The 24,808-nt window shown below is 37.0% G+C and overlaps 1 protein-coding gene across 1 annotated transcript in view; it reads left to right on the plus strand.

The window, feature by feature from the left end:
• The window catches only part of CC2D2A (coiled-coil and C2 domain containing 2A), a 53,883-nt gene that overhangs the window by 7,089 nt on the left and 21,986 nt on the right, over window positions 1-24,808 (plus strand). Inside the window, exons 7-19 of the mRNA XM_035903459.1 lie at window positions 8-79; window positions 2,125-2,362; window positions 4,029-4,080; window positions 6,966-7,106; window positions 7,516-7,672; window positions 9,818-10,050; window positions 10,938-11,115; window positions 12,394-12,550; window positions 13,687-13,834; window positions 16,075-16,213; window positions 16,980-17,183; window positions 22,271-22,363; window positions 24,221-24,312. Of these exons, the coding sequence (XP_035759352.1) occupies window positions 8-79; window positions 2,125-2,362; window positions 4,029-4,080; window positions 6,966-7,106; window positions 7,516-7,672; window positions 9,818-10,050; window positions 10,938-11,115; window positions 12,394-12,550; window positions 13,687-13,834; window positions 16,075-16,213; window positions 16,980-17,183; window positions 22,271-22,363; window positions 24,221-24,312 (1,904 nt within the window). The remainder of the gene's footprint in view (window positions 1-7; window positions 80-2,124; window positions 2,363-4,028; window positions 4,081-6,965; window positions 7,107-7,515; window positions 7,673-9,817; window positions 10,051-10,937; window positions 11,116-12,393; window positions 12,551-13,686; window positions 13,835-16,074; window positions 16,214-16,979; window positions 17,184-22,270; window positions 22,364-24,220; window positions 24,313-24,808) is intronic.

The following is a 24,808-nucleotide window of genomic DNA, read 5'->3' on the forward strand; positions in this document are numbered from 1 at the left end:
TAAACAGTCTTCTACTAGGCCTGCAATATTCTCATTGGAAGAAGGCATTGCACCAGAACTTGAAACAGTGTATAGAAAGGTAGGCATATTTCATATATGTGGTTCCTGAGATCCAATATCCCAGTTCTTCTGTACCAGAAACCCTGGTGAGCTGAAGCATTTTGTGCTAAGAATCATGAGTACTGACTGCTTTTTGGGGTTCCGCAACTGGTCTTTAAATGGGTTCTACTTTTTCAAGTATATTCCACCTCTATTTTTCTGTAAAAATAATGCATACAAAAGGGTGAAGAGTTTAGCCAGTAGTACTGCTTAAAATAGTAACGTGGCAGTCCTTGACAAACTGTTTCAAGTCTGTGAGTCACGAAGGTTTCTGTGAGGCACCCTTAGATATTCTCATACCAAAGTAGGGCAGTTCCTGTATTAGTGTGTCTATAAAGCTCCTCGTGGTAGAAGCTGGTATACAGACTTGGTGATCAGGACAGAGGTGCTCTCTGCATCTTAAGAGAGAAATAATTGAAGTGCATGTGTGTGATGGGTTATTTTACAGTGATGCAACTCCTCCAGAATAAGTCTTTACAGGCATTTTGCTCATGTAGAAAGCAACTAATTTGGCGTTATGTTGCATCAGTTCAGATCTTTTTTTGGTTTTGTTGGTTTTCTCTAACCACAGCATACCTACCCTGGCAAACAGCAGTTGCAGTGTGCAGTCAGTACAAATCAAAATAAGTTTCAGTTAAAACCATTCAGCAAGCGTTAAGCAAGTTTTAATTGTTCTGCTTGGTTAGCATTCTATTACCTGCTTGGAAAAACTGTGACTTTTTACACTTCTAAAGTAGATTGCTCTTTTGGGACATACAAGTGTTTCTGTCTGCTGCTGTTGATACAGATTTGAATGTAGCCCTTTAATTGATGCTGGTTACAAACATGTAATTCTCAGGATGCATCCAGTACTACAGTTCTATGCAGGGTGTTTCTGCATACAGGAAAAGAGGTTGCTTCTTAGATCTTGGTAAAGGTAGTCCAAGAGAGCTTATGTTTCAAGAACACTATGTTTACGTGAATAGTGACGTATAAATACCCAAATCACTATTGAAAGGAAGACATTAAGGTTAGGGGTCCTTTATGGGCAGAAAAATAGTTAAAACATAAGGAATTCAAAGCTATCATTTTTATGACAGATGATGTCATATTAAACATTTTGATGAGAAACTGAATGTGGAAGAATCAGGAGGATTTAAGTGTGGTTCATGGCCATTTATACCACTCCTATAAGAGAGCTATGCAGTAGCTGAATTCCCCTCTCAGGCCCCCTTTTTCTGGTTCTTAGGAAGGGGCTGCAACACTACATAACTACATTTTTTATGGTGACTGTGGTGGTTTGACTTTGGCTGGATGCCAGGGGCCCACCAAAGCCACCCAATACAGTACCGAATATCTCTCATGAATCTATTCTGAAGAATTCTAAGAGGGGAGCAGCAGTAGTCAGGCAGGAAGCACTGCTCATTCTCTTCTGATTTCAGTAACCTGAGGATATGAACCATGATTGCCTTTGGGTTGCAGCGGGTTGAAGCAGACTCTTTAAGCTTTGTTGCTGAAAGCTTTCATTGGGCTTTGTTGGTGTGAATTTCCCAGTTGTTAGAATGGGGAAGCAGATAGCATAGTTCCTCTTCTGCACAATCCAAATGGTCTACAAGGAAAGCTGCTCTCTCAGAGCTGGACTGTTTTATCTTCAAGCTCAGCTCTAAGAGGAAATAAAACAATACTAAACAAACAGGTAGAAAGAGAGCTAGCAGGCTTTTCTTTTTCCAGTTCAGTGTCATCGTCTTCATCACTCAGCAAAACCTGCAGTACAGGCATGTGACTTCTTATTTCAGCGTCATATAGGCTATCAAAATTCTGTTGTGTATAATACCCATGGTGGTTTTATGCCACCCACTTGTCAATAAAGCAAAGACATTACTGCAGAAGCTTTTACAGTTTAAGACTGTAAAGTAGACTGTAAAGTTAAAGACTACAGTAGTTAGATGTAGGCAGTGCTAAACGGACCATGTTCTGTCACAGAATCTCTTTGCAAAATAGTTTTGTTGGGGCTTGTAAATCTATTTTATTCTTTTTTTCTTTCAGGCAATAAAAATGACAGCTGCCAATCAGTATCTTGTTGGACCTGGAGATTTTCAGGGGCCATTTCAATTGGATATTGATATTTCTGGACTGATATTCACCCATCATCCATGTTTTAGCCGTGAGCATGTGTTAGCAGCTAAATTAGCTCAATTATATGATCAGTATTTAGCAAGAAGACAAAAGAATCTTACCAAACTTCTCACAGACAAGGTATTTCTGTTCCATCATCATAGGTTATTGAGATAATGATGTGACAGTTTAAGGTAAAAGCTGAATTTGTTTCTTCAGAGTGATGAAATTCTAACTGTATGTAATGAATGGTGTTTTGTCAGAAGGTAACAACCGAAGTATTTCACCTAGGTTGCTGTGTGTTCAGTGCAGAACTGCATATTTAAGATGATTAATTTCTTTGATCTTCTATTTAAAATGAACTCTATGCAGGTTCCAAGGTAAAGGGAATATAATTGTTAGAATATAATAAAATTTATATAGTATTCCTTAGAGTATTCAGAATGTTTTCCGGTGAATGACCGATAACTTTACAGGAGTGTGTACAGGAGCTCTGACAGGCAGACAGCAAAGGACAGTATTCAAGGATGGAGGGAAGTTGTTGAAGTTTACTTTCAGTTGTCAGTTAAAAGAGGAAGCAGTTTAATTTCACCAAATTGTACAGAAGTTGATGACCCATTTCCAGGTATATATCTGTGACACCTGCTGTGTTTTAAATGGATACTGTTGTCACGTTTACTATGTCACTCTTGTGACATGGCAAAACCCTAGACCAAGCATAGACTCTTCTGTTCCTGGCTCTGTTACTGACTTGCTGGCTAACTTTGGCAGGGCTGCTTCCCCTCTGCAGCCCTTATCACTATTCCTCCATCTGTATGTTGGAAGTAATGTTAGTGGCCTTCTCTGGTGTAAATTTGTACATGAACATTAGGCATTGCTAGTACAATTCTAATATCATCGGGGTGCACAAGAATATTTTTAAAGCATTTTAAAATGCTTTTGAAATCTGAAAGGATAACAATTCTTTAGAATTGTGAGGTAAATATTCTGATATGGCAGCTCTATGTAGTAGGTCTGTTAAAAATTAGTTTGATTATTAAATACATATAAATTCAGATTTCCGTAAATTAAAGGTGGTGATGATTCTTTACCTTAAAGGGCTATTATAAGGTAAGTCAGTCCTTTACATTCTCTTGTCTTTGCAGCCATGTATATTTTTGCATTCTCCTAAACTGGGTGTCCATCTCTTATGTAATCATTTGATGCCTATCTTCAAGTCTTAGTTGAAGGGGTAGCCTCTTGACTCAACAATATGGCTTCAAAAGTGCATTTGAACTGTATATGCCATTGTTCACAATTCTGGCCTGCCCTTAGACCTTCTCTTCTTCCTGTTGTTACATGCAATATGTTATGCTTAAATGCTTTGTTGCAATGTACCCAGCTTCTCTAAGGCACTCATTAAATCCACAATCCACACGTTTTTGTTGTTTATTGGTTTTCTAGGGTTACCTTTAGTGGCCCTTGTAGTCCCCAGAAAACCTTTATAGAAGGTCAGGTTTTGGCAGACTTACTTTTTTTTTTCCTAGCCCTTTGATTGGTGAGCTTTCAGAATAATCCCTAGATCAGTCTTGTCCCCTTGTTTAGTTTTGTCACAGCAATCAAAGTCAGTAAATCTCCCTCATATCTCCAGGGATCCTAATTAGAATTTCATCTTGAAGAATCAGCACCTCACAGATGTGGCAAAACCCCGTAAATGCAGAATCAAGACAGTTTGGAGTTTTCTGTTAGGTAGTAACTAGCTCTTTCATGTCAAGGTGCATTACACTGTATGCCTCACAAATGTCAAACCATGTGTTAATTGTTTGTTTATTTAAGCTGCATTTTCTGAGGAATAGTTCCTGGTTCTGTGGCACAACAGAGCATACCTGAATACAAAATTGAGATCAGGTAGGTATGGATTCATTAAATCCTTGCTTTTTAAAACTGCATTCCTTTTTTCCTTTCCATGCTGGTACAGAATGTGATTCATGTCAGACTCTTAAATTCTGCTGTAAATAGCTCTAGAAGAATTTGGGGGGCTTAGGAGTTCTCACTCCTAAACAGAGTAAAAAAAATTATGAAGAAAATATAGCTTAGGCTGAAATCTTGATTCAAAGGTGGTCTAATTTGATTACCTTCTGTTAATTACTTAGTAACTATTTACTGATATGTTTTGCACAATTACAGAGTAATTAAAATAAGCTTTTAATAGACATCAGCTGGATGCACGAAGCTCTTGCAACAATGCAAGTGATGTAATTTTTTTTAACAGACAAAAGCCCTAGTTTTTTCTGTCTTCTTCCTCATTACAGAAGTGTTCTTGATTCTCTTCCCATTCTTAGGTATTTTAGCCGTGGTTTTGCCAGAGGGTTAATATACATAGAATGGTAGAATTTTATTTTACAAGATTACAGTTATTGTTCTTGGACAGTAACTAGGTAGTAAAAATATACTACAGTTTTTGGCTTGATAGCAAAAGTTAGTTTTATTTTTGGCAAATGGACAGTGGTGAGCTGTAAGCGTGAGCAGTATGATAAAAATTATTTTGGAGGTCTATGCTGAACAGCCTTTTAACTAGTAGATACTTAATAAAACTTTGAAAGTTTTTCACAATTTGAAAGTAGGCAATAATGTATTAATTTATATAAACAGAAGTTTAGACTGATGTAATGGGTCTCACGATAATACAATATTAAAAAAAAATTTTTTTTTAATAACAATTCTGCTTTCAGCCTTGAAATCAACGCCTGCTTACACTTATACATCCACCCATTACTCTTAGTTTGGGAATTGCTTCTTCAGGTTTTCATCCTTCAAATACGCTGTTTTGTAATGCATTGGCATCTGTGCAGGACCTATAGAAGCCTATAATGTATTATTTTATAGTGAAGGACAAAGTCTTCCTTCCACTGAAAAAGAAGTAGCTTTTGTTAAGGTTTTCTTACCACGTTTGCTAGAGGACTAGGAGCAGGAGGTGTGCAGTTACCGTACAGTACCTTGGAGACAGGAGTTCTCACCAGGAAAAGCATGAGAATAGTAATGGGAAGGTTCACTGGGGGGAAGCGGATTCTTGGATTTTGGCACCAACTCTGAGGTTTGCTTGATGGTTAATTCTGATTTAGAATATTCCTTCTGGGTATCTTAAGTGTTTTGGTAGGTCTTGAGTACTTTAGTTTAGTGTCACACTATTATGAATCAGAAGAAACTCAGCTGAAATCAGTGAGATCAGTGTTGCGTAAGTAATGTGAGATGAGCTTGGCTGGGATTATACTAGGGCTTTTCATATCTGTAATTCTTTCTGGCTACAGCTCTGTTGTTGGAAGCTGTTACATGTATGAGGCTCAGATGGGCCCAGGGTTTTTTACTGTCATGGTGTTTAATACTAACTTGGACCACATATGTTGGTAAAAACAATCTGACCTGCCTTGTCTCTCTTCTAATATTGCATTTCCCTGATGGTCAATGTAGTACACTAATGAGAAATTACAGATGTGAAGAGAGTGTAGCATGGAAAATAACCTAATTGTTTCCTCCACCCTCCAATAACGTAACTGATGTGTCCTCTTTGCTGTCTGAAGATCAGAGCTGTAGTTTTCCATCGGTTAGAGGAAGAAATGTCATCTGAATGCAGAGTTTTGCAAATTAGCAATTTCAGCCCTACTATTCTCATTTGCTGAGGAAGAAGCCAATGTATGCTGTGGATTGCAGGTCTCAGGTTCTTCTGGCTCTTGTATTTTAGCAGAGGGGATTCTCTACTGAGAGGTCCTGCTTCCAAACTGAATACATTAGATAAGTGTAATTACTGACCTGTATGTGCCTCATGTCTTTAAGCTTCATCTTCTAGCCTCATCTGGTAGACAGAGAAGAAAAGGTTATTAAGCTGTATGGCTAAGTAATATTCAAACTGCTAGCTAATGAAGTGGAGAAGTTACTCATACTGCTTTCTGTAAAGTCCGTATTTCATCTTTGTTTATGCTTTTTACTAAATTTGCTTATGCTTTTAAATAATGTATGATGTATTTTCTTTTCTCAGCTCTAACTCAGCCTCCCTGTCTTCTATATTCTGTGAATATTACAAGTAGTAATGTGTTAGTTTACATCTTTTTTTTTTTTTAATTGCATTATTTTTACTAGACATGTTTAGCTACCGAGATAGTACTGCAAAAGGTCTGTGCTTGTGCTGCATAGACATTTACATTGGAAGTGTGTGTTGGTCATTGAAAGTGCTCTCTTACAAATAGATTAGAGGGTGGATATGTGAAATACCAATTCTGAGGGAAAAAAAAACCCTGTTAATTTTGTTTGTGTTAAGAATCTTGTAGGGCTGTCAAAGGACTTGCATTACTTCATACATTACTTCATCTCTGCAAGTTCTTTTTACTGGAGCTAGAAGCATGTTAAGTTTAAAACATATTTGTAAGGTATGATTGTAATAAGCATTACTTCATAGCAGCAGCGTAGGTTTCCTGGGCTGTCGTTTACATGAATTGACTTTAAAATGTTTTTAATGATGTACAGCTGTAATAAGCATGTCAGAAAACTTTGAGATCTCTAGAGAGTGCACTGTAATTGAAGTCAGCTTGTCCTAAATGCAAGAGACTAGAGTACAGAAGGAAATCAAATCCTGCCATCTTCAAGTCTGGGTTTTATGCTCCTTGGATTTAAACCACTACAGCCATCAATCAAATTGAAACCCGCATCACTTGGCTTTTAGTATCACAAGTTTTCACTCTTTTGTTCCACTGAGTTATACAATTCTTACTGATTTTGTGCATATGTATATATATTTCTAGGCAAACCAGAAGACTTCGTGATGCTGAACAAGAAAAAGACAGAATGTTGCTTAAGACCATTATAAAAGTTTGGAAACAAATTAAATCCCTCCGTGACTTTCAGAAGTTTACTAACACACCCATGAAACTTTATTTGAGGAAGTATGTTTTGGTAACACTTCTGTATTTCATTTGCAGCAGAGTTTTAATAAGATTAGTCCATTTGAGAACTCACAATTCTGATATGAAGGGCGCAAAAGTAAGGAATTGTGTACTGTCTGGCAATGGTTGAGCCTACCACTATTCTTTTTGAGCTTGGGGAGCTAGGAAGGTTAAAATAAGATGTAACAGAAAGGATTTCTAAAGGCTAATGAGTAAAGAAAAATAATTATAATAATTCTGGATGGTAACTATCTGCTATCAACTTGTAGACTATCTATGCAAATATTTTTAAATAGAACACACTTTTGATATAATTAAATTAATTCATAGAGAAGTAGACATATATTATAGACTTAATTGTAGCCCTTCTGTTAATTTATGCAACATGTTGATAACTATTGTTTTGAAGGGAAGAGGTTGATCAGAGGTTAGATGAAAAAGCATACGAAGCAGAAATTCAGGCTGAGATAAATGAATTACTAGAAGAATATATGGAAGAATATGGAAAGAAAATGGAGGAGTATAAAATGGAGCTACAAGAGTGGAAATCCTGGAAGAAGGCACAGGTTTGTTTAAATAATTCAGTTTCACAAATAAAAAATTATTACTAAATGTGTTCAAAATTTGTCCTTCTAATACAGAAAAAAATCTGTTTCAAGGTAGCTAGGCATAAATGTATTTGGATGCATTCTGCCTACTTAGAATTTGTTGGTAAGTTAGTTGTTAATTAAAAAATTAAAACATACTAGGGTTTTGTGGAGCATTGTCTTCCACTACTGATTTTCAGCACTTCAGCAGTTCTTTCTCTAAATTCAATAGTTTTGCAGCATTCCCATTAAATTCATGTCCTTCTTGCAAAGAAAAAACATGGATGAATTTTGTGTGTGTGTGTGTGAGTGGTGAAGCAAAATAATTATAGGGTGTTTCTATTGAACAAGGAGTTGATGTCATCTCATGTAAATTTATGTTCAGGAATGTCCCAGACCTGAAAAATTAATTAATATTCTAGCCTTTTACCTCTGGAAAGCTTTATGACTAATGATCTGTACTGTAGTTAAGGTCTCAGGCATGCTTCAAGGGCACATTGACAAATACAGGAGCTAGACCAATACAGGGCAAGAGGATGATCTTTGAAATAGCCTGTGGCAGTGCCAGCAAAATCAGACTTGCTTGCGTAGTTGCGTGGCAATGTGCTGGATACCCCAGGGTAATGGTGATTACACTTGAATATAATTACTGCCCAGTTTGAACACTGCAGGGTTTTTTTGGATACCAAAGCAAGATAAAGTCGAAGGAAATGCTTCAGAGACAGTTTTCAAGAATCTAGTGCATCTGCTGATACTTTTGTGGAAAGTTTTTTCACATAGCAGCATCTGTGGAAGACACTTAAGATGTTTGAGGGAAAGCTGAGCTGCTGGTATTGGAAATTGCTATTATCAGAACACTAGTGGGCACATGACTTACTAGAATCTTGTCAATTCACTTGTTGGATAAGATGAATAAATGTAAACCTTAAAATGAAGGTAGGTAGTCTTGAGCATTGATCCCAATGGGAACTGTTCATCTACCTCTAGCCAGTTATGCCTTCACAAATGCCATGGTGGGTGGTTCCAGCGAAAGCTGCTTTCAGCATCTTTTTATTGTGTTAGTCATGAACTGTCTTGAGACCGAGATGATTTGGGTTCTTTCCCTTTAGAGTGAAATGGAGTACACAGACCTTCCTTTCATGCCCAGAAGTACTTTATTTTGTTTTACTGAAAGTACTTTGTTGGTTAATCACTGCTGTTTGTGTCTTACTAACACAGGTCACATGAATCTAAGGAAGACACTAGCGGTAGCATAGACTAGATAAATTTAGAAGGAAATACAGGAACAAAAAGGATAACATGAAACTAGACCAAGAAAGAAAGAAAGAATATTTATTAATAAAAGTATGCAAACAAGTTGTTTGGCTAAGTACTTCAGTTAGTCAGGAGAAACTGTTTGCTTTCCTTGCCTCCTCCTCTTCTGCTTACGATATCTTAAATCATGAAGTGACTGCTGCTTCTGAGCAAGCTGTACTTCCAAGTAATCTGTAAGTCTGCAGAAGGAGGAACTTGCTTGCAGTTGTATAAAGCTGAACATGCACATGAACTGGAGTTCTGCAGTTTAGGAGATGCTGAAAGGCATGTGGTGTTCTGTTTGGTTATTCTTTTGTTTGGCATAGAGGACGGGAGGGGATCATTCATATCTTTAGCTCATGCTAAAGATACTGCTAAGCTAAAAATACTGTGCCCCAAAGTTTGTGGCATATGTGCATTCACTTTGTCAATGTGTATGCAGACAATACATCTCAAAGAACTGTGTCTACTGGTTGAGTAACCTTCCTCCAATCCTAACAGAATGGACATGGTAACTCAGGCTAAATGAGAGGACAGCAGCTAGGCAGAATGTTCAAGAAACATGTTTATTTTGTAAGTTGGTTGGGAAGGTTAAATAAATGTTTTATTGGAAGTGCATTTTGGTTTTGAAGTGTATGAAAGGAGTGCATTGCTGATTCTGAATCTGAAGAGGAACTAGAGAATGAGAGAAATCTTATTTTTGTATGTGATGATTTTAAAATTATACAACTATTTCTCATGTGTTTATCACTTGTGAATCAAGAGAACAAGAGAAAAAAACTCTACTGATTGAAGTAAGTTCAGGAGGAACATTATTATTTTTATATGCAGAAGTCCAAGAAGAAAAAGAAGAAAAAAGACATTAATGAAGAAGAATCAGTAGAAGATTGTGATCTTGGTGAGGAACGTGTAAAACCCATCCCACCTAAAATGGCCAATAGCCTGGAAATAGAGCAGCAGGTTAGAGAAAAAGCTGACAACTGCAGAAGGAAACCTGGAGAGCCTGCTCTAGTTCCTGAACTGGTCCTCTCAGGAAGCATAACTCCAACTGAGCTGTGTCCTCGGTAAGATAAATGTTGGCCTACAAATTACTTTGTTCATGTTTTTCTGCTGTTATTTATTAATTAACAACTTCAGAAGTGTGTGCTCACCGTTCTGTTTAGCCTAGTGATAAAATTTCTGCTTCTGAAGCTGAGATAATTCAAGTCACATGTATCCTCATATACACTGGGCTTGGAGAATGCATGTCTACACATTCCCTTTGAACCTTCTGATGTTCCTTGAGCATCTGCATAGAACAGTGGTGTATATATAAAGAAGTTGTTTTCAGTGTAGAGTCTAGGTCACTTCTGGCAGTACCACACTCACTAGCTAGTCCTTTATACCAGGTCTGTGCTGTAGTCAACAAAGGGAAAATAAAGAAATTGTGTAGTAAACCAGAGATTTCACTGTGGATAAAATAAATATATTTACTTCTGTTGCTTTCCACATTTACACATGCAATTTAATGTACATCTAGCAGATTTTAGTAATTTAAAAACTGCTTTGTTTCATACTTATTCAGCACATAGCCTCATCAAGGAATATTGCTTGGCTGTTCTACTCCCAGTGACTAAAAATTTCAAAATCTTAACTCAATTTAACATCATTTGTTGTGCTTTGGAGGAATGGAGTAGAAGGGAATTTTGTTTCCCTAAATAACTCCTTTTATATGAAGTGGATCTAAAGTTTGACCTGTCCATTTTTAAATCATTTTATATTCATGTGAAGATAAAACAACTGTTAAATAATAGTTTAAAAGTCATTCCTCTGTAGTGACATTTTTAGGAGAATACCAACTTTATTTAGGTGACCTTTGTTTCCTGTTGAGGAATCAGATTCTCATTAAAAACAACCAGAGAATAAAAATGTTATTAAAAATGATGTGACAGCCTGTCTGACATATTTACAGAGCAGAAGTTTTGCGACGAGAAGATGTGAAGAAACGCTCAGCATTTATAAAAGTCCTTTTCAACTCCAAAGAAGTATCAAGGACTGTTACCCGACCAATAAGTTCAGATTTCAGAGTTCACTTCGGACAGATTTTCAATTTACAAATATTCAATTGGCCAGAGAGTTTAAAATTACAGGTAGATAATGATTTATCATAGTAACTTTAAAAAAGATAATATGAAATGTAATTACTCCTGTAATGTTTTTATTTTGCTCTATGGTAATGTTGTAAAGACCAAAAAACCTGTGAAAGACTCTTTGTAAATCATCAGTCTTATACCCCTTCCTTGCTTCTCCAGTCACAAGCTTTCAACTTTGCTGCTATGTTTTTTCTGATTGTGCTTTGTGTATGTGTGTGTGTGTTTTATATATCTATATATGTGTTACATATAGCATGGCAGGGTTGGTTAAAGGTTGGACTCGATGATCTCAAAGGTCTTTTCCAACCAAAGTGATTCTATGATTCTATGACTATGGGCTGCATGGGGGAAATTAAATAATTGGGGCGTAATTAAGTATGTTAGAAGAGCAGCATCTTACTTTTAGAAAAACTGATCTATGTTGCAGGTAAACTTGCCAAAACGGTCTTCATGAAACATTATTGTCCACACAGTAAAATCATAATGTTTGCTGGAGGGGGATAAGAAAGAAATTCATTGCTAGTAACGTCCATAACTGCGCTTGACTTGATCAAATGTGCAGTTAAGTCAAACCACCACCACCCCATTCCAAGTATGAATTAATGAATGAGACACATGAATAATTTTTAGAGCAAATAAAATGTATTTTTAGGAGGAACATGGTCAGGGTCGTAGTGCTCCTGTTGGATGACTTTTCCTGTTAGGTAACTGGTAGTTCCGAGGAGGGTGTATACCCCTTGCCTGCTCCATTTATGTAATGCACAAATTGAAAGGGAAAAAACACACCATCTTCTTGGATTAAAAACATCTGAATGGAGAAATCACTCACATCACTCTGAGCTTGCAGCTGGCCAGGAAAGAGGGAAGCAGCCTGCAGTACTGCCAGAACAGGGACTGTGTGCCTTACCCTGCCTTTCATGGCAAGGGAGAACTAGTGAGGCAGAATCCCTCTGGCTACTGACTGTCACAATCAGTTGAATATTGTACAATGATGCTCTTTAAAGCCTGGAGTTTATCGTACTATTCTCAGGTGTATTAGAAAGGTGAGGACGATATACTTTTAAGAATAATTCAGACCAAGTTAGCTGCTGGTAGCTGAAATGTCTGCTAATTGGCTGTTTTAGAAAGTAAATTAATTCAATTGCCTTAAATGAATTATTTCATGCTTAGGTCATAGTAAACCCTTTTGTCCAGATACCCTACAATATGTTTTCAACTTTTCATGAATACATGTGTAAATTTTTTACTATGTCTGTCACCGTGTTTTTTTTCTAGATATACGAAACAATGGGTATGAGCAGTACCACCTTGTTGGCTGAAGTGTTCATACCTGTTCCTGAGACTACAATTCTGACAGGCAGTGCTCCTATGGAGGAAGTAGAGTTCAGTAGCAATCAGCGTGTGATGTTGGACCATGAAGGAGTTGGGAGTGGTAGGGACTCTCAGTCTTTCTCAGTTGAAAGTTTCTCATTTTGCTGCAACCGCGTAGGAGTAACAGGCTTGGCATAAGTTTCACAGTAAATTTTGTTAAGAGGATTTACAGCTTCTGTAACTGAATCTTATAAAATAGTCATGATTCTTATTATTAAAGTTTGCTGTGGAATTTTTGTCTCTTACTAATTTTAAGATGTATATAATAAAAATGTGTGTGTTTATTATTCGGCTTGTAGTATTAGTGGAGCTCTACGAGCTATAGAAGGCATTTGGGTTTTTTTAGTATTTAAGTAATCAGGCCTCTGACGCTGCAGAGCAAGCAGATGGTATTAATCAGTATAGCTCCAGTGATTTTAATGTTTTAAACCAGTGAAAAACTGGCTGTATAAGTGTATATGCAGAGTAATTTTTTGTATTCATGTTTTTGTTGTTGACATCCTGCAACACATTTTATCCCTAGGACTTTAGTAAGATAAAACAAAGGAGGGATAGGAAAAGGGGAAACAAGAATAATACATAGTAGCATATGGAACTTTCAAGTTTATATAATAGGGTTGAACAGCATTATGAGATGCCTGGCTTGCATAAATTTGCCATATATGAAATACAGATCAAGCTAGAGCAGAAGACTAGATAAAAAGCTGTGGAGGAAAGAAATGTGGTAAAAAATCATTGTAACAAATGTGTGTGTAAATGTCATTGATCATGATGACTGTATATACAATTGTGTATCATAAAGCTTTAGGACTGCCTTTTCAGGCATGCATAATTCTTTTGACTCTGAATTTGTGTTTCATTAATAACAGTATGCTGAATCTGAAAACTACCTGAAAATATTAAATAGTGTGCATCTGTGAAGGAAAAAAAAGCCTTTGGCATAGCTTTCAAGTCATAGCCTTTCCTTCCAACCCAAATGGAAAGCCTTCCTGTAGATGGAATGGAATCTTTCACTCCTTTTGTAGAGCAGAGTCCTTCCCCACAGCATGCAGCAGAATCAAGTTGTTTCACATTACCCAATTTATATAAAGGCAGAGGTTATTTGAGTACTTATTTTCAGGAATTATTTTTAAAGATGTTTATACATTGTGTTTGAATGCATAAATATACTGCTTTGGGGTTTTTCCTCCTTGATAGGTGTGTCCTTTTCATTTGAAGCTGATGGTAGCAACAAAATGACTTTAATGACCTCTGGGAAAGTATCCAATAGTGTTTCTTGGGCAGTTGGAGAAAAAGGAATCCCCTTAATACCTCCAGTATCTCAGCAAAACACAGGCATTCCAAGGTAATATGATATGAACTTTCATTGATTCATGGGAAACTGATTATACTAGTATTTTTTTAAAAATACACTTTCATAATTAAAAATCTTTTTCCTTAAGTTTATACATTTTACTCTGCACTGTAACCTCATGCAGATATCTTAGGTTAAATAGATTTTAGTTAGAAATTTTATCTTTTAGTATACTATTTATAGACAATATTAAAGTTACACTCAAGCTGATTAATTCACTTTTATGATTTTCTAATAGAAGATATATATATTAGCAAGGAACATTCCTGTAATCATTTTGCTAAGAACAGAAGCTCCAGCTTTTTCTTATCCAAAGTGCATTTGGGGAGGCTATAGGGACACATGCTTTAAATGCCTTTTCTGTAATTAATGTAATTATGCTATGCAAGCAGTAGAGGTTAGTATGGGTGCTTGATGCTGTTAGTGAACTAATCAGTAATAAATTCTCAACTGTTGGATGATTCCAAGATAATACTCTTTCATGATTTTTCTCCAGCAAAAGCCTGTTGACCTGCAGACATTAGTATATTATTCAATTTGAAACAATCTAATTTGCCCTGTGGCTGCAAGTTGGATATTGTAGATTATTTGTCCATTTTGTTTCTTTTATATAATTCCAGTAAAGTCAAGGAGATGGTACATAAAGTCTGCTTTTATAATGTCCTCGGGTAACTTCACTGTAAGCCTTAAGAGTTTTCCTATACTTAATAACACTGAGCAAGTACCTCTCACAGCTGATTAGATTCTGTCAGATTTTTGTTTATTTAGAGGCTAGACATTGGCATCCCAATCACTCTGTTACTATTTTTGACCCAAGCTGCAGCCATTAGAGTAATTTGCTGATCAGCATATCAGTAACCTGCTGACTTCAGTGAGACTAGAATAGCATGAGATTAAAACATAAGGATGCATTCCCAAAGGCTAACTTTAAACCCAGGAGACTAATCACTGTAGTAAATGGAAAAATGGGGAATTTCAGAAGGAAGTTAGCTGTAAAACACACTTTGTTGAATCACCCTCTAGAGATGAACAGCCCCCTGTTACTTTCCATTGTCTGTTGTGAAAGCTGGAGACGAGATTTTGATGCCTAAAGTTAGTTTTTGCTGCCCGTTAGCTTTTCAGCACAGCCGTGATTCAGTGTCCATTTGTTCGAGACTGGTGCCTAAAGATACAACCTTGATGTTACCACTTTGTCTGCTGCTCCAGTAACTGCTGGATATTTGGCTGAGTCTAACCAAGTGTGAGAAAGATCCATATGTTCTTAAAGCTTTCTTGAAAATATTCAGATAAGTAGAGAACAAACACTCAAATTAGCACCCCTAACAAGAGAAGGGGCAATATCCACAATATCTGTGGTATTTGGCTAATAACATGCATGTCCTGGTGTATTGAGTTTACATGGCAAGGTTTTGTAGCAGTGGGGCTTCAGGGTTGGCTTTTGTGAGAAGATGCCAGAAGGCTGGCCAGCAAGTCAGTGTAGAAATGGCCTCCATGCTACCTACCATACTTCCTTGCCTACTGTGAATACAAGAAAGTGAGCAGGAGCATCCAAAGGATAAGGAGCGGAGCTAGGACTTGTAGTGTCAGGGAGGACCAAAAGCAGGGCTGCACCACAAGGCAGAAGGCTGCAAGGGTGTCCCAGCACAGGCAGTCCTACAGAAACTGAGTATGACAGGCAGAGCAGGGTACTGGCAGCAGTCCCAGACATGGGGAGGGGATGAATCGGGCCCCAGGGTCTACCCAGAAACAGCTGGGAAGGGGGCAGAGACCAAGACTACAATGCAGGTCTGAGAGACCCATCCAGGAGATGTGTCAAAGACAGGATTTAAGATAGAGCACAAGCAAGGACTGTACATCTAAGAAGTTCTCTTCAGTATTGATTGTCAGAACTTTTATGTTAAACTTCCATGCTGGGAGGCAATTTATCATCTTAATTCCTAGTAATCAGCAATGTGGAATAGTATAGGTGTACCATAAACCTATCAATAAGCACCTTATTACTTTGTATAACAGTTCCCTTCCACCAATTCTTTCATATTTCCCCCTTATGTTCCTTTGCAATTCATCACTCCCTCAGTCGCATAGCTACAACTAATAATTGTGTAGGGGAATTTACTATTCAGGTTGTGGGGAGCTTTTCAGTTTTTTTCTAAGCTTGTTTTAAATGCTTTTTTTATATTGCTATATCATACGTGCTTTAGGTGTAAGTTCTGTCAATTCCGTCTTTTTAGTGCTTTAAAAAATATTGATGCTATTGCATCCATTGGCACATCGGGCTTAACTGACATGAAGAAACTAGCTAAGTGGGCAGCGGAAGCAAAACTTGATCCAAATGACCCAAACAATGCAGCACTGATGCAGTTGATCATGGTAGGTGGCTTTTTCAGAGCTGTAAGGGTAAGGGATCTGTGAAGCACCTAGTCCCCACTACTTTCTCAGGCAATCTGCATGTATGCCAGGGATGTAGTAGCATTCGGATTTGTGATGGACATACTTGTGTCAGTGTTAAGAAGCAAAATGTCTATTAAAAATAAGATTTATTAATCCATTTAGTAGTGGGTTAATTATTTATTTATCAGTATGATTTATTAATCCATTCAGTAGTATTCTAGTGGTGAAAAAATAAGTATAAAGGAGTATGCAAACTGATTAATTTATAAATTAAAAAAAAAATACGGATTTTGAGTTTGTTGTTTCCTTAAAGTGCAGGTGTATTCCCACTGTACTTTTATGGTATTAAATAGGAAGTTGCTCACTAGTGACAATTGCACAAAGAGATCTAGTGTACTGTAGAAGTTGGGACTTTTCTAAACATCAAATTGAGGAGCTATTTACATAGCAGAAGTTGTGTAAATGGATCGTCTTTATAGCACAGCTTCCTAGGTTACTCTGCTATGTTATAGTTTTCCTACTCTTTAGTGTTTTGTTTATGTTACGAGGAAATAGAATTTTTTTGTATTCTTAAATGTATAATCTCATATACTTTGCTCAACAAAAACATACTTTAAAACGTTTGGTCTGCTTTTGCTTAAAACCAACATCTTTGCAATATGTATGTAAGACTTACAGAAGTTATTTTATAGACTTTTGTCACTTTGTATGAAAAGATTAATAATTTTTTGGGTTAATAATTTAGGTTGCCACAAGTGGAGAGGCACGCGTTCCCGATTACTTCAGATTGGAACAGTTGCAGCAAGAATTTAATTTTGTTTCTGATGAGGAATTTAATAGATCAAAGAGATTCCGACTCTTGCAGCTCAGAAATGGAGAGGTGGCAGAGTTCCGAAACTATAAGCCAGTCCCTTTACATGAACGAGAAATCAGTGAGAAAATTTTCCAGGTAGAATGTTATGTGAATTATTTCTTTCTAGTTTTAATTCTAGTAATATTTGACTTGCAATTAAGTCAATTGATCCCTTAAAGAATGTACAGCTATGCTGATGAGTAAAAAATTAGAATTTAATTCCTTCAGTCTTTTCTGGTGTTATTGTAATCTAATTAAGATAACTTCCTTCCAAGGCAGTATTTCCACAGCTGTACTGTGGAAGGAGAAAAATAACACAGCAACTGCTGTAGACACAAATGTTCTAAGATACTTTTTTTTTTTAAAGGTAAGAGACTTTTCTTTTTTAAAGGTGATTTCAAATATAGAAATGTAATGCAAAGATAATTCAGGCTTAGGCTCACTAACTTTTGAGCCCTTTCTTTGGAGACTGCTAGAAGCAATGACTCTTAACAAGAATTAAAACCTTCATATGTTTTACTATAGTCTGCTGCAGTTATTTCTGTTTTAGTAGATTGTTCCAATTAGCTTACCCTGTCCTTGCCTGTCTGTTAATTACTGAAATGCAATGTGTGCATTTTTTATTTGGGTCATGCTTCAATTATTTTTAATCTCAACTCCATTGTTAGTGTTAAGTCATGCATTCTTTTGTTCTTTAGCAGTTTGTGTGGCTAAGGACCATTTTAGTGTGTTCGTTCCTTAGCAGGATCAGAACCATCTCAGATTCTGGCAACTACTGCTTTATCCCTACTTCTTCTTACATAATTTTCTTTGAAAGATTCCTTTCTTCCATTTCTTTTGGATTATATCTTTTTTAAGGAAACTTACCATTCAGTCATGTCTGGCTCTTTACAACAAATATTTTTCCTTTTTAAATTTTAGATAAGTTTTGTATCTTTTATTTAAAAATTGTGCCACATCTTCAATATGTGTTTCTGATTCAGTTGATTTTATGGACTAACTTGTTCATTTCATGTTATCATTCAGAATTGAAAACAATAGTTTATAAATTATTTTATTTGTTTTTTTCATTAAGGGTAAATTGGATAAACCCATGATCACCCATTCCAAGTTCATTTTGTATGATGTGATCTTCAAAACTAAGTTTAAAGTGGTATTGTTCCTAGTTGGTTTACTAGCCATTTGGCAAAGTCATCTGAAAATTCATAGATTCGTGGAAATACTGTTTGGAAAATACTGTCTGGAGGTCATCCAGTCGTGCTTTCCACTGAAGTGGTGGGACTGTTGCCAGCACTATATGAAGTCAGCTGTGTATTTGTCTAGCCAAGTCTTGAAAACCTCTGAATAGGAGATTCCACAGCCTTTCTGGATAACCTGTTCCAATGCTGAAGTGTCCTTCCAGTGGTTATTAAAACAACAAAAAAAACCCAAACATGTCCAAGCTAAGCCTTCCATGTTGCATTTAATGGCTGTTTTCCCTTGTTACATTGTCTGGGACTACAGAGATAAGTTTGGCACTCTGTTCTTTGTAACTGCCCCTCAAATAGTTGTGGGCAGATACTGGATTAATCTCTTCCTCACCAGACTAATTAAAGTTGAACATCTTGTCTAGTGCAAGAAAGACACTGAAATACTGGAGCAAGTCCAGCACAGAGCTACCAGCATATCTACGGGGCTGGAGCACATGACGTACAAGGAGAGGCTGAAAGGCCTAAGCAGGCAAGGCTAAGGGGAATCTTAACTGCTTCCTTCAGGTACCTAGCAAGATGGTGCAGAGAAAGCAGAGCAGGGCTCATCTTAGAGGCAAGATGATGATAGACACAAGTTACTCCAAGAGAAATTCCAGTTAGATGTAACGAAAACATTTTTCACAAAGGATCTATTCTGGAATTCTGGAACACGTCCAGCAAGTTGGTAGAATTGCCATCTCTAGAGATACTGAAAATTCAGCTGGCAATGGCCCTGAGCATCCCGATTGGAGTTCTTCCTGCTTTGAGTGAGGGTTTGGATCAGATGACCACCAGAAGTCTCTTCCAACCTACATTATTCTAAGATTCTGACCTCTTGTAAGTCATGTACTATAGGCCTCTGACTGTCTTAGTAGTCCTTCAGTGGACCCTGTCCAGTTCAAGAAGCATGTCCACATGTATGCAGTATTTCAGGTATGCCTACAGAAGGGCCAAGTCTGATTTCCTTTTGTCTGTAGGCCATGCTACTCCTAACGTAGCCTGTGGTTTGCCTTTTGCCAAAAGAACAAGTTGGCTGTCATTAAATCATAACTCCCAGCTTTTTTGCAATACGACTGTAAATCTGCTGGTTGCTTTCAAGCCTATGCCAGCACATGGAGTTGCTCCACCCTCGATACAGAATTTTGCCTTTTCTTCATTGAGTTTTCAGTTGTCATAGTCTTCAGTTATCAAGAGTCCTCTGAACTGTGGTTCAGTCACTCATTGTATTAACCACGTATCCTAATCAAGTGTCATTGGCTAAATTGCTGACAATGTGTTGTGTCTCTTCATCAAGGTCACTGGTGAAGGTACTGAGTAATATTGGCCCTACAATCAATCCCAGAGGTACTTTGCTAGTTAGAGGACACCAACTGGTCATTGAGCTATTGATCCTTACTGTTAGAGATCAGTTGTCCATCCTGTTCTCAACCCAGCAAGCAGTCCCTTCAGGCCATTCAAACCCATGCTTCCTCAGGTTATCCTAACCAGGAATAACTGCATTCTCCTGGTTGACAGTAGTGGTATTTTCAATCTGTATGCTAGCTCTATTCCTAAATGACTAATTCTGTAGTCGTAGCTAAACCTGATAATGGAAGTTTCCTGCTGTTGGTGAACCCTGGTAGGCAGCTGAGCACCACACAGACGCTTGTTCACTTCTGCTCTCCCTCCCTCCCTGGACAGGGGAGAGAATAGGTAGAGTAAAAGTAAGCAAACTCATGGGTTGAGATAGTTTTATAAGTGAAGGAAAGAGGAAGAAGAAAGAAAAAACAGACAAACAAAAACCAAGTGATGTAAAGGACTTGCCACCACTTGTACACTGATCCATAGCCAGTCTCTGAGAAATGCCTACCTTCTCCCAAATCCCCTCTCTTTCCATTTTACTGCTGATCCTGATGTTATATGGCCTTGAATATCCCTTTGGTCATTTTGGGTTAGCCGTTCTTGTTGTGTCCCCAACTTCTTGCGCACCCCTCACCTAATTGCTGGGGTTGGAAGAAGAGATAGGGTTGGCACTGTGCAAGCACTGCTCAACAATAGTCAAAACACTGGTGTGTTATCAACACCATTTTAGTCACAAATTCAAAACATAGCACCGTATCAGGTGCTATGAAGAAAATTAAATCCATTGCAGCCAGACCCAATATAAGTAGGCCATGAAATGATCTTTTTTTCCTCACTGTGGTGTTTCCCCAGGTAATTCTGTTGTATTAGTCCTCTCCAATCTTTTTACAGTGTACGGCACCAATATGCAGTGCTGCTATGAAATCTCCTTTTGCCTAATATTTTTGGTTCCTTGTGTTCCTCAGAACAAATGCATCCATCATCTCTACTAATGAACCCAGCAGCATGGGTTGTAGGATTTTGATATTCCAAGACACACCATGCTCATGGGCAAGCAGAATATCTTGATACACTTACAGAAATAAAGCAACACAAGTGTCTTGGGTCAAATGGGAAGAGTTTCAATTTGTGGTTCAACATCAGAGTTGGGGCCAATCAGTCTGAATCTGGGTATTTGCTTTATCAGAAGTTTATTATGTTTTCCTATTTCTTCTAAAAGTTTATTTAATGCTGACAGTTTACTAACAGTTAAGAAGTACTAATTAATGATTTGTGGTACTTAAATCATACTGCAGTAAAAAGACTTCTGAAGGGAGCAATGCATATGCATATACTGGTGAGACATTCAACTCCCATATTGGACTTCTAGCTTAGTCATTACCAGATCTGTCTAAAAATTAAGATTTCTGGCTCAGAATAGCTATTCTTATTTTATTACATTGCTAATCTGAATACAATAATTCAACAATAGTTCAACAATAATTACTATGCACTGGAAAAGTTAGATAAAGATTTATTGTGGAAATAATGAAACGCTATGTTTCCAGAATGCGCTTCCTGGACCCTTTATCTTGGGAAAAAATTATGTTCTCTTAAGTAACAACAGTAGGAAAATGACATGAAGATTAATTTTACTGAGTAGCTTTTACATGATAACTAGCTGGGGTTCTAAAGGCAACCTGATTTGCAGACTGCCATTAAGCTGCAGGTCCTGGGAGACCCCCTGGACTTGTAGGCCTCTGTGTTTTGCTTGGAAGCTGAGGGTCAGGTCTAGCCTTTTCTTAATTTACGAGACAGTTGCCTAAACTTGTGAATAAAAGTTGTGTCTATCAGTACAGCTTTCATCATAGTCCACCAGAATAGTAATCACAACCCTGAGAAATATTCCATTAACATACTTCTCCCGAAGAACTGAGTGCTTCTTGTAAACCTTTCTTGTGGTGGTAACCAGTATTCATCCCGGCCCCTCAGTTAGGTTACAGACTCTTTTATCAAAACTCAGGCAAAGCAAATCTTCACACTCTGGCTGCTTAAAGAGCTTTCACTTTCTCACAATGTACAAGGAAAGATTTTTATTATACTATTAAATCTCTTTATTTCTTGAGTGTAACTTAAAAATAGCTCAGTATTTTTTTTCTCCACAAACTCTCCCACAAGTAGAGTGTTAGATACTATGAAAACTAGTTTTGTGTGTTAAAACACAGTTCAGATTTCAGGTCATCTTCCATGAATACTGCATCACTTCTGTTCAAAAAGGATTCTCCCTATTGCAGCTGCAGTAAGAGAAGCCATTTCCAGTTCAAATGGAATTTCAGTTTACAGCAGCAGGTCAAAGTTCAGCTTTAAAAGAAGAGAGGGAAATCTTCAAGTTATTCATAGTGATTTAAACCACATGAATCTTGTAATTTAATGGAATTCTTGTCTCTATTCATGGAAGTTTAGCAATGATATTACTGTATACCATAGCATTAGAAATAGTTTTATAAACTTCTGACATCTGTTTGGGTTTACTGTGTTCCATACATTAATATTAATGAAATGTTTACCATTTTTCTTGTATATAATAAAGCACTAAATAGATACTGAATCACAAACTCTAGTAAATATCTTTAGGACTATGAGAAGAGACTGCAAGAGAGGGATGTAACTGACAGCAAAAATTACCTAGATGCACACAGAGCAGTTGTTGCCAACTATCTACAGAAGGTAAGCTGCAAAAAATGTGGATCCATCATATTTCTCTAGGCCATATGTTGCTTCTATCTTTGGATGCTTTATTTCCATGAATACAAAAAACTGATTTGTGTCTAAACATGAGCTACAGATATCTTTAAAGTTCCAAGTTAGGCCTGAAACTGGCGTGAACAAGTGGTGGTTTGTGAATGACTCATTTAATGTTACTGAAAACAAGGCACAATATACAAAGTGACCAGTCATTCTGAATTTTTCTAGCAGTTCTGTAAATTCTTTGTTTGTACTGTTGTGTCTCAGGTATTCACTGATTTTCCCCTCCTCCCTATTTTCCTTCTGTAATCTGTGATGCTAAGAATGTAATTATCTCCATGAAAGTGGCTCTAACCACTGTTAAAAATCATTTAATGCAATACTCACAGTGTCCTCTCCTGCAGCCTAAGGCAGAGGGCATATCTTCCATCACATTACATCTTCATTGTGGTATTAGAGTAATATCTTGTCCCCCTTATCCTGATTTAATTTATTTTTCTAGTCTGTTCATTCTGTTAGGCTGACATTCTCTTTAATCCTTAGGGAAAAAAAACCATTGGCTGCAGAACCAAGAGAAGTTTGCAATTCCAGACTATTTTGGCAAAATAGCAAGTGCAAAATGTGGCTACCAGTTTCTTACCTGTACTGGAAATATCAAAAAGTGTATCACATCCTAGCCAGCCAGCAAAACATAGTATGATGATAAGGTTGATTTGATGTAAGAGAAAACATAATAATTTGTAAAACAATCATAGACAATGAAGAGCGTTTAAATCTTCCAGGGTGTCACGTCTGTGTCAGCCCCATATGTTTTGCATGGTATTTAAGCGTGTACTCAAACATACATTTATGCAGCCTACTGAATAGTAGTATAGCAGTAGTACAGAGTAATGTACATTATAGTACCTTTATTTGTCACTCTTCTGGATTAAATATGAGTAGCCTTTATTAAAATAATATTTGGATATTTTGCACTTTTATAAATTGTTAGATATGCTTAAAAATGAGATTGCTCACATCAGAACTGAAATTTAGTTCACTTTGAAATGTGATCTTTATATGCCTATGACATCAACACAAAGATACAAGACTAATAAGAATAACTTAAATAAAAAATTTTAAAAATAACAAAAGGAGGTGTATTGCAGAAAATTGTTTGTTATTGCTGTTCTGTAACTGATCTTGTAATAACGCAGTATATAAAGGCATTACTAGCTTTAGTGGTGGGAAAAAAAAGGACAAAGGCAATACTGTCAGTCTGCTTCCGTATAGTTATTGGGAGAAGAGGGAAGACTTTCGTCTCTCTGCTTCAGTCTACTTACCCCAGCATAGAAATGAAAGGAACTAGGGATTTTAAACATTTATTTGTAATCATAGTATTTGTAATACAGGATTCATTGATTGTTCTGCAGTTTGAAGTGTTGATTTTTCCCCATAACTAATACCATATAGATTTATCTACAGCCTTTTCTGCAACTTCATTTAGACATGGAAGAGAGGTGTCTGTTAGTGTCATTTATTGTTGCGATTGTTTCTGATGAATAGCTGTAAGCAGATAAGACTTCATTTTCTGATTGCATGCTTTCATATGTTCTTATATCTGGCTTGCCAGTATGTTTCTAGAGAATCACTGTAGTCGTAAAATGAGCACGTATTACATTCTGAAGAAATATCTAGTGGAAAGAAAATTTTCCTTGGACTGTGACACTCTTAAAACTGGGAAAAAATAAAGAATGTATGTTTGGACATTTTGTTTGTGTTTAATAGACAGAATGCAAATATTTGCCGTGGGTTTGAATTAGAAATGTACTTTTGTCTCTTCTTCCTCCCCATGCACAGGTTCGAGAATCAGTAATAAACCGTTTCCTCATAGCAAAGCACCATTTCCTTCTCTCTGACCTTGTCAATGAAGAGGAAATTCCCAGCCTGGGGTAAGGGAGCTATCTTTATTTGTTCTAAATCAAAACAATTAATGTCAAACTGTCTCTGATCCTTTTTTTCTCAAAGTGTATTGATGTGACCAACTGATGCGAGTTTATGTTTAGTATAATATATGGACTTCTAATCACTATGTACACCTCTGCCAGTACAGTCAGTGTATTGACACAGAAAGTGTGTAAAAACTTTTTTAAGAAAAAGTCTGGTTTTGGCAGCAGTAATGTGACAGTATGTAAATAAGATTTAGCATGATATAATACATCAGGCTGTGATCTGATGAGCTGATCCTAGCCCTAGGTGGTGCCAGATTGAATGACTTCCAAGTATCAGACAAGTGTCAGAGGTAGTAACACTACTACTGGTTCTGTAGGTGATGCTCACTTTGAGTCAGTGCATAGGCCCTGCAAATAATGTGCAATAGATTTAACAGTAATTTTCCTTATTTTACTTCTGATTTCGGTTCGCTGTTGCTGTATGTCCTCATATGCT

Source organism: Egretta garzetta, unplaced genomic scaffold (genome assembly GCF_000687185.1).
Source record: "Egretta garzetta isolate BGI_Z169 unplaced genomic scaffold, ASM68718v1 scaffold151, whole genome shotgun sequence".
Classification (NCBI taxonomy): domain Eukaryota; kingdom Metazoa; phylum Chordata; class Aves; order Pelecaniformes; family Ardeidae; genus Egretta; species Egretta garzetta.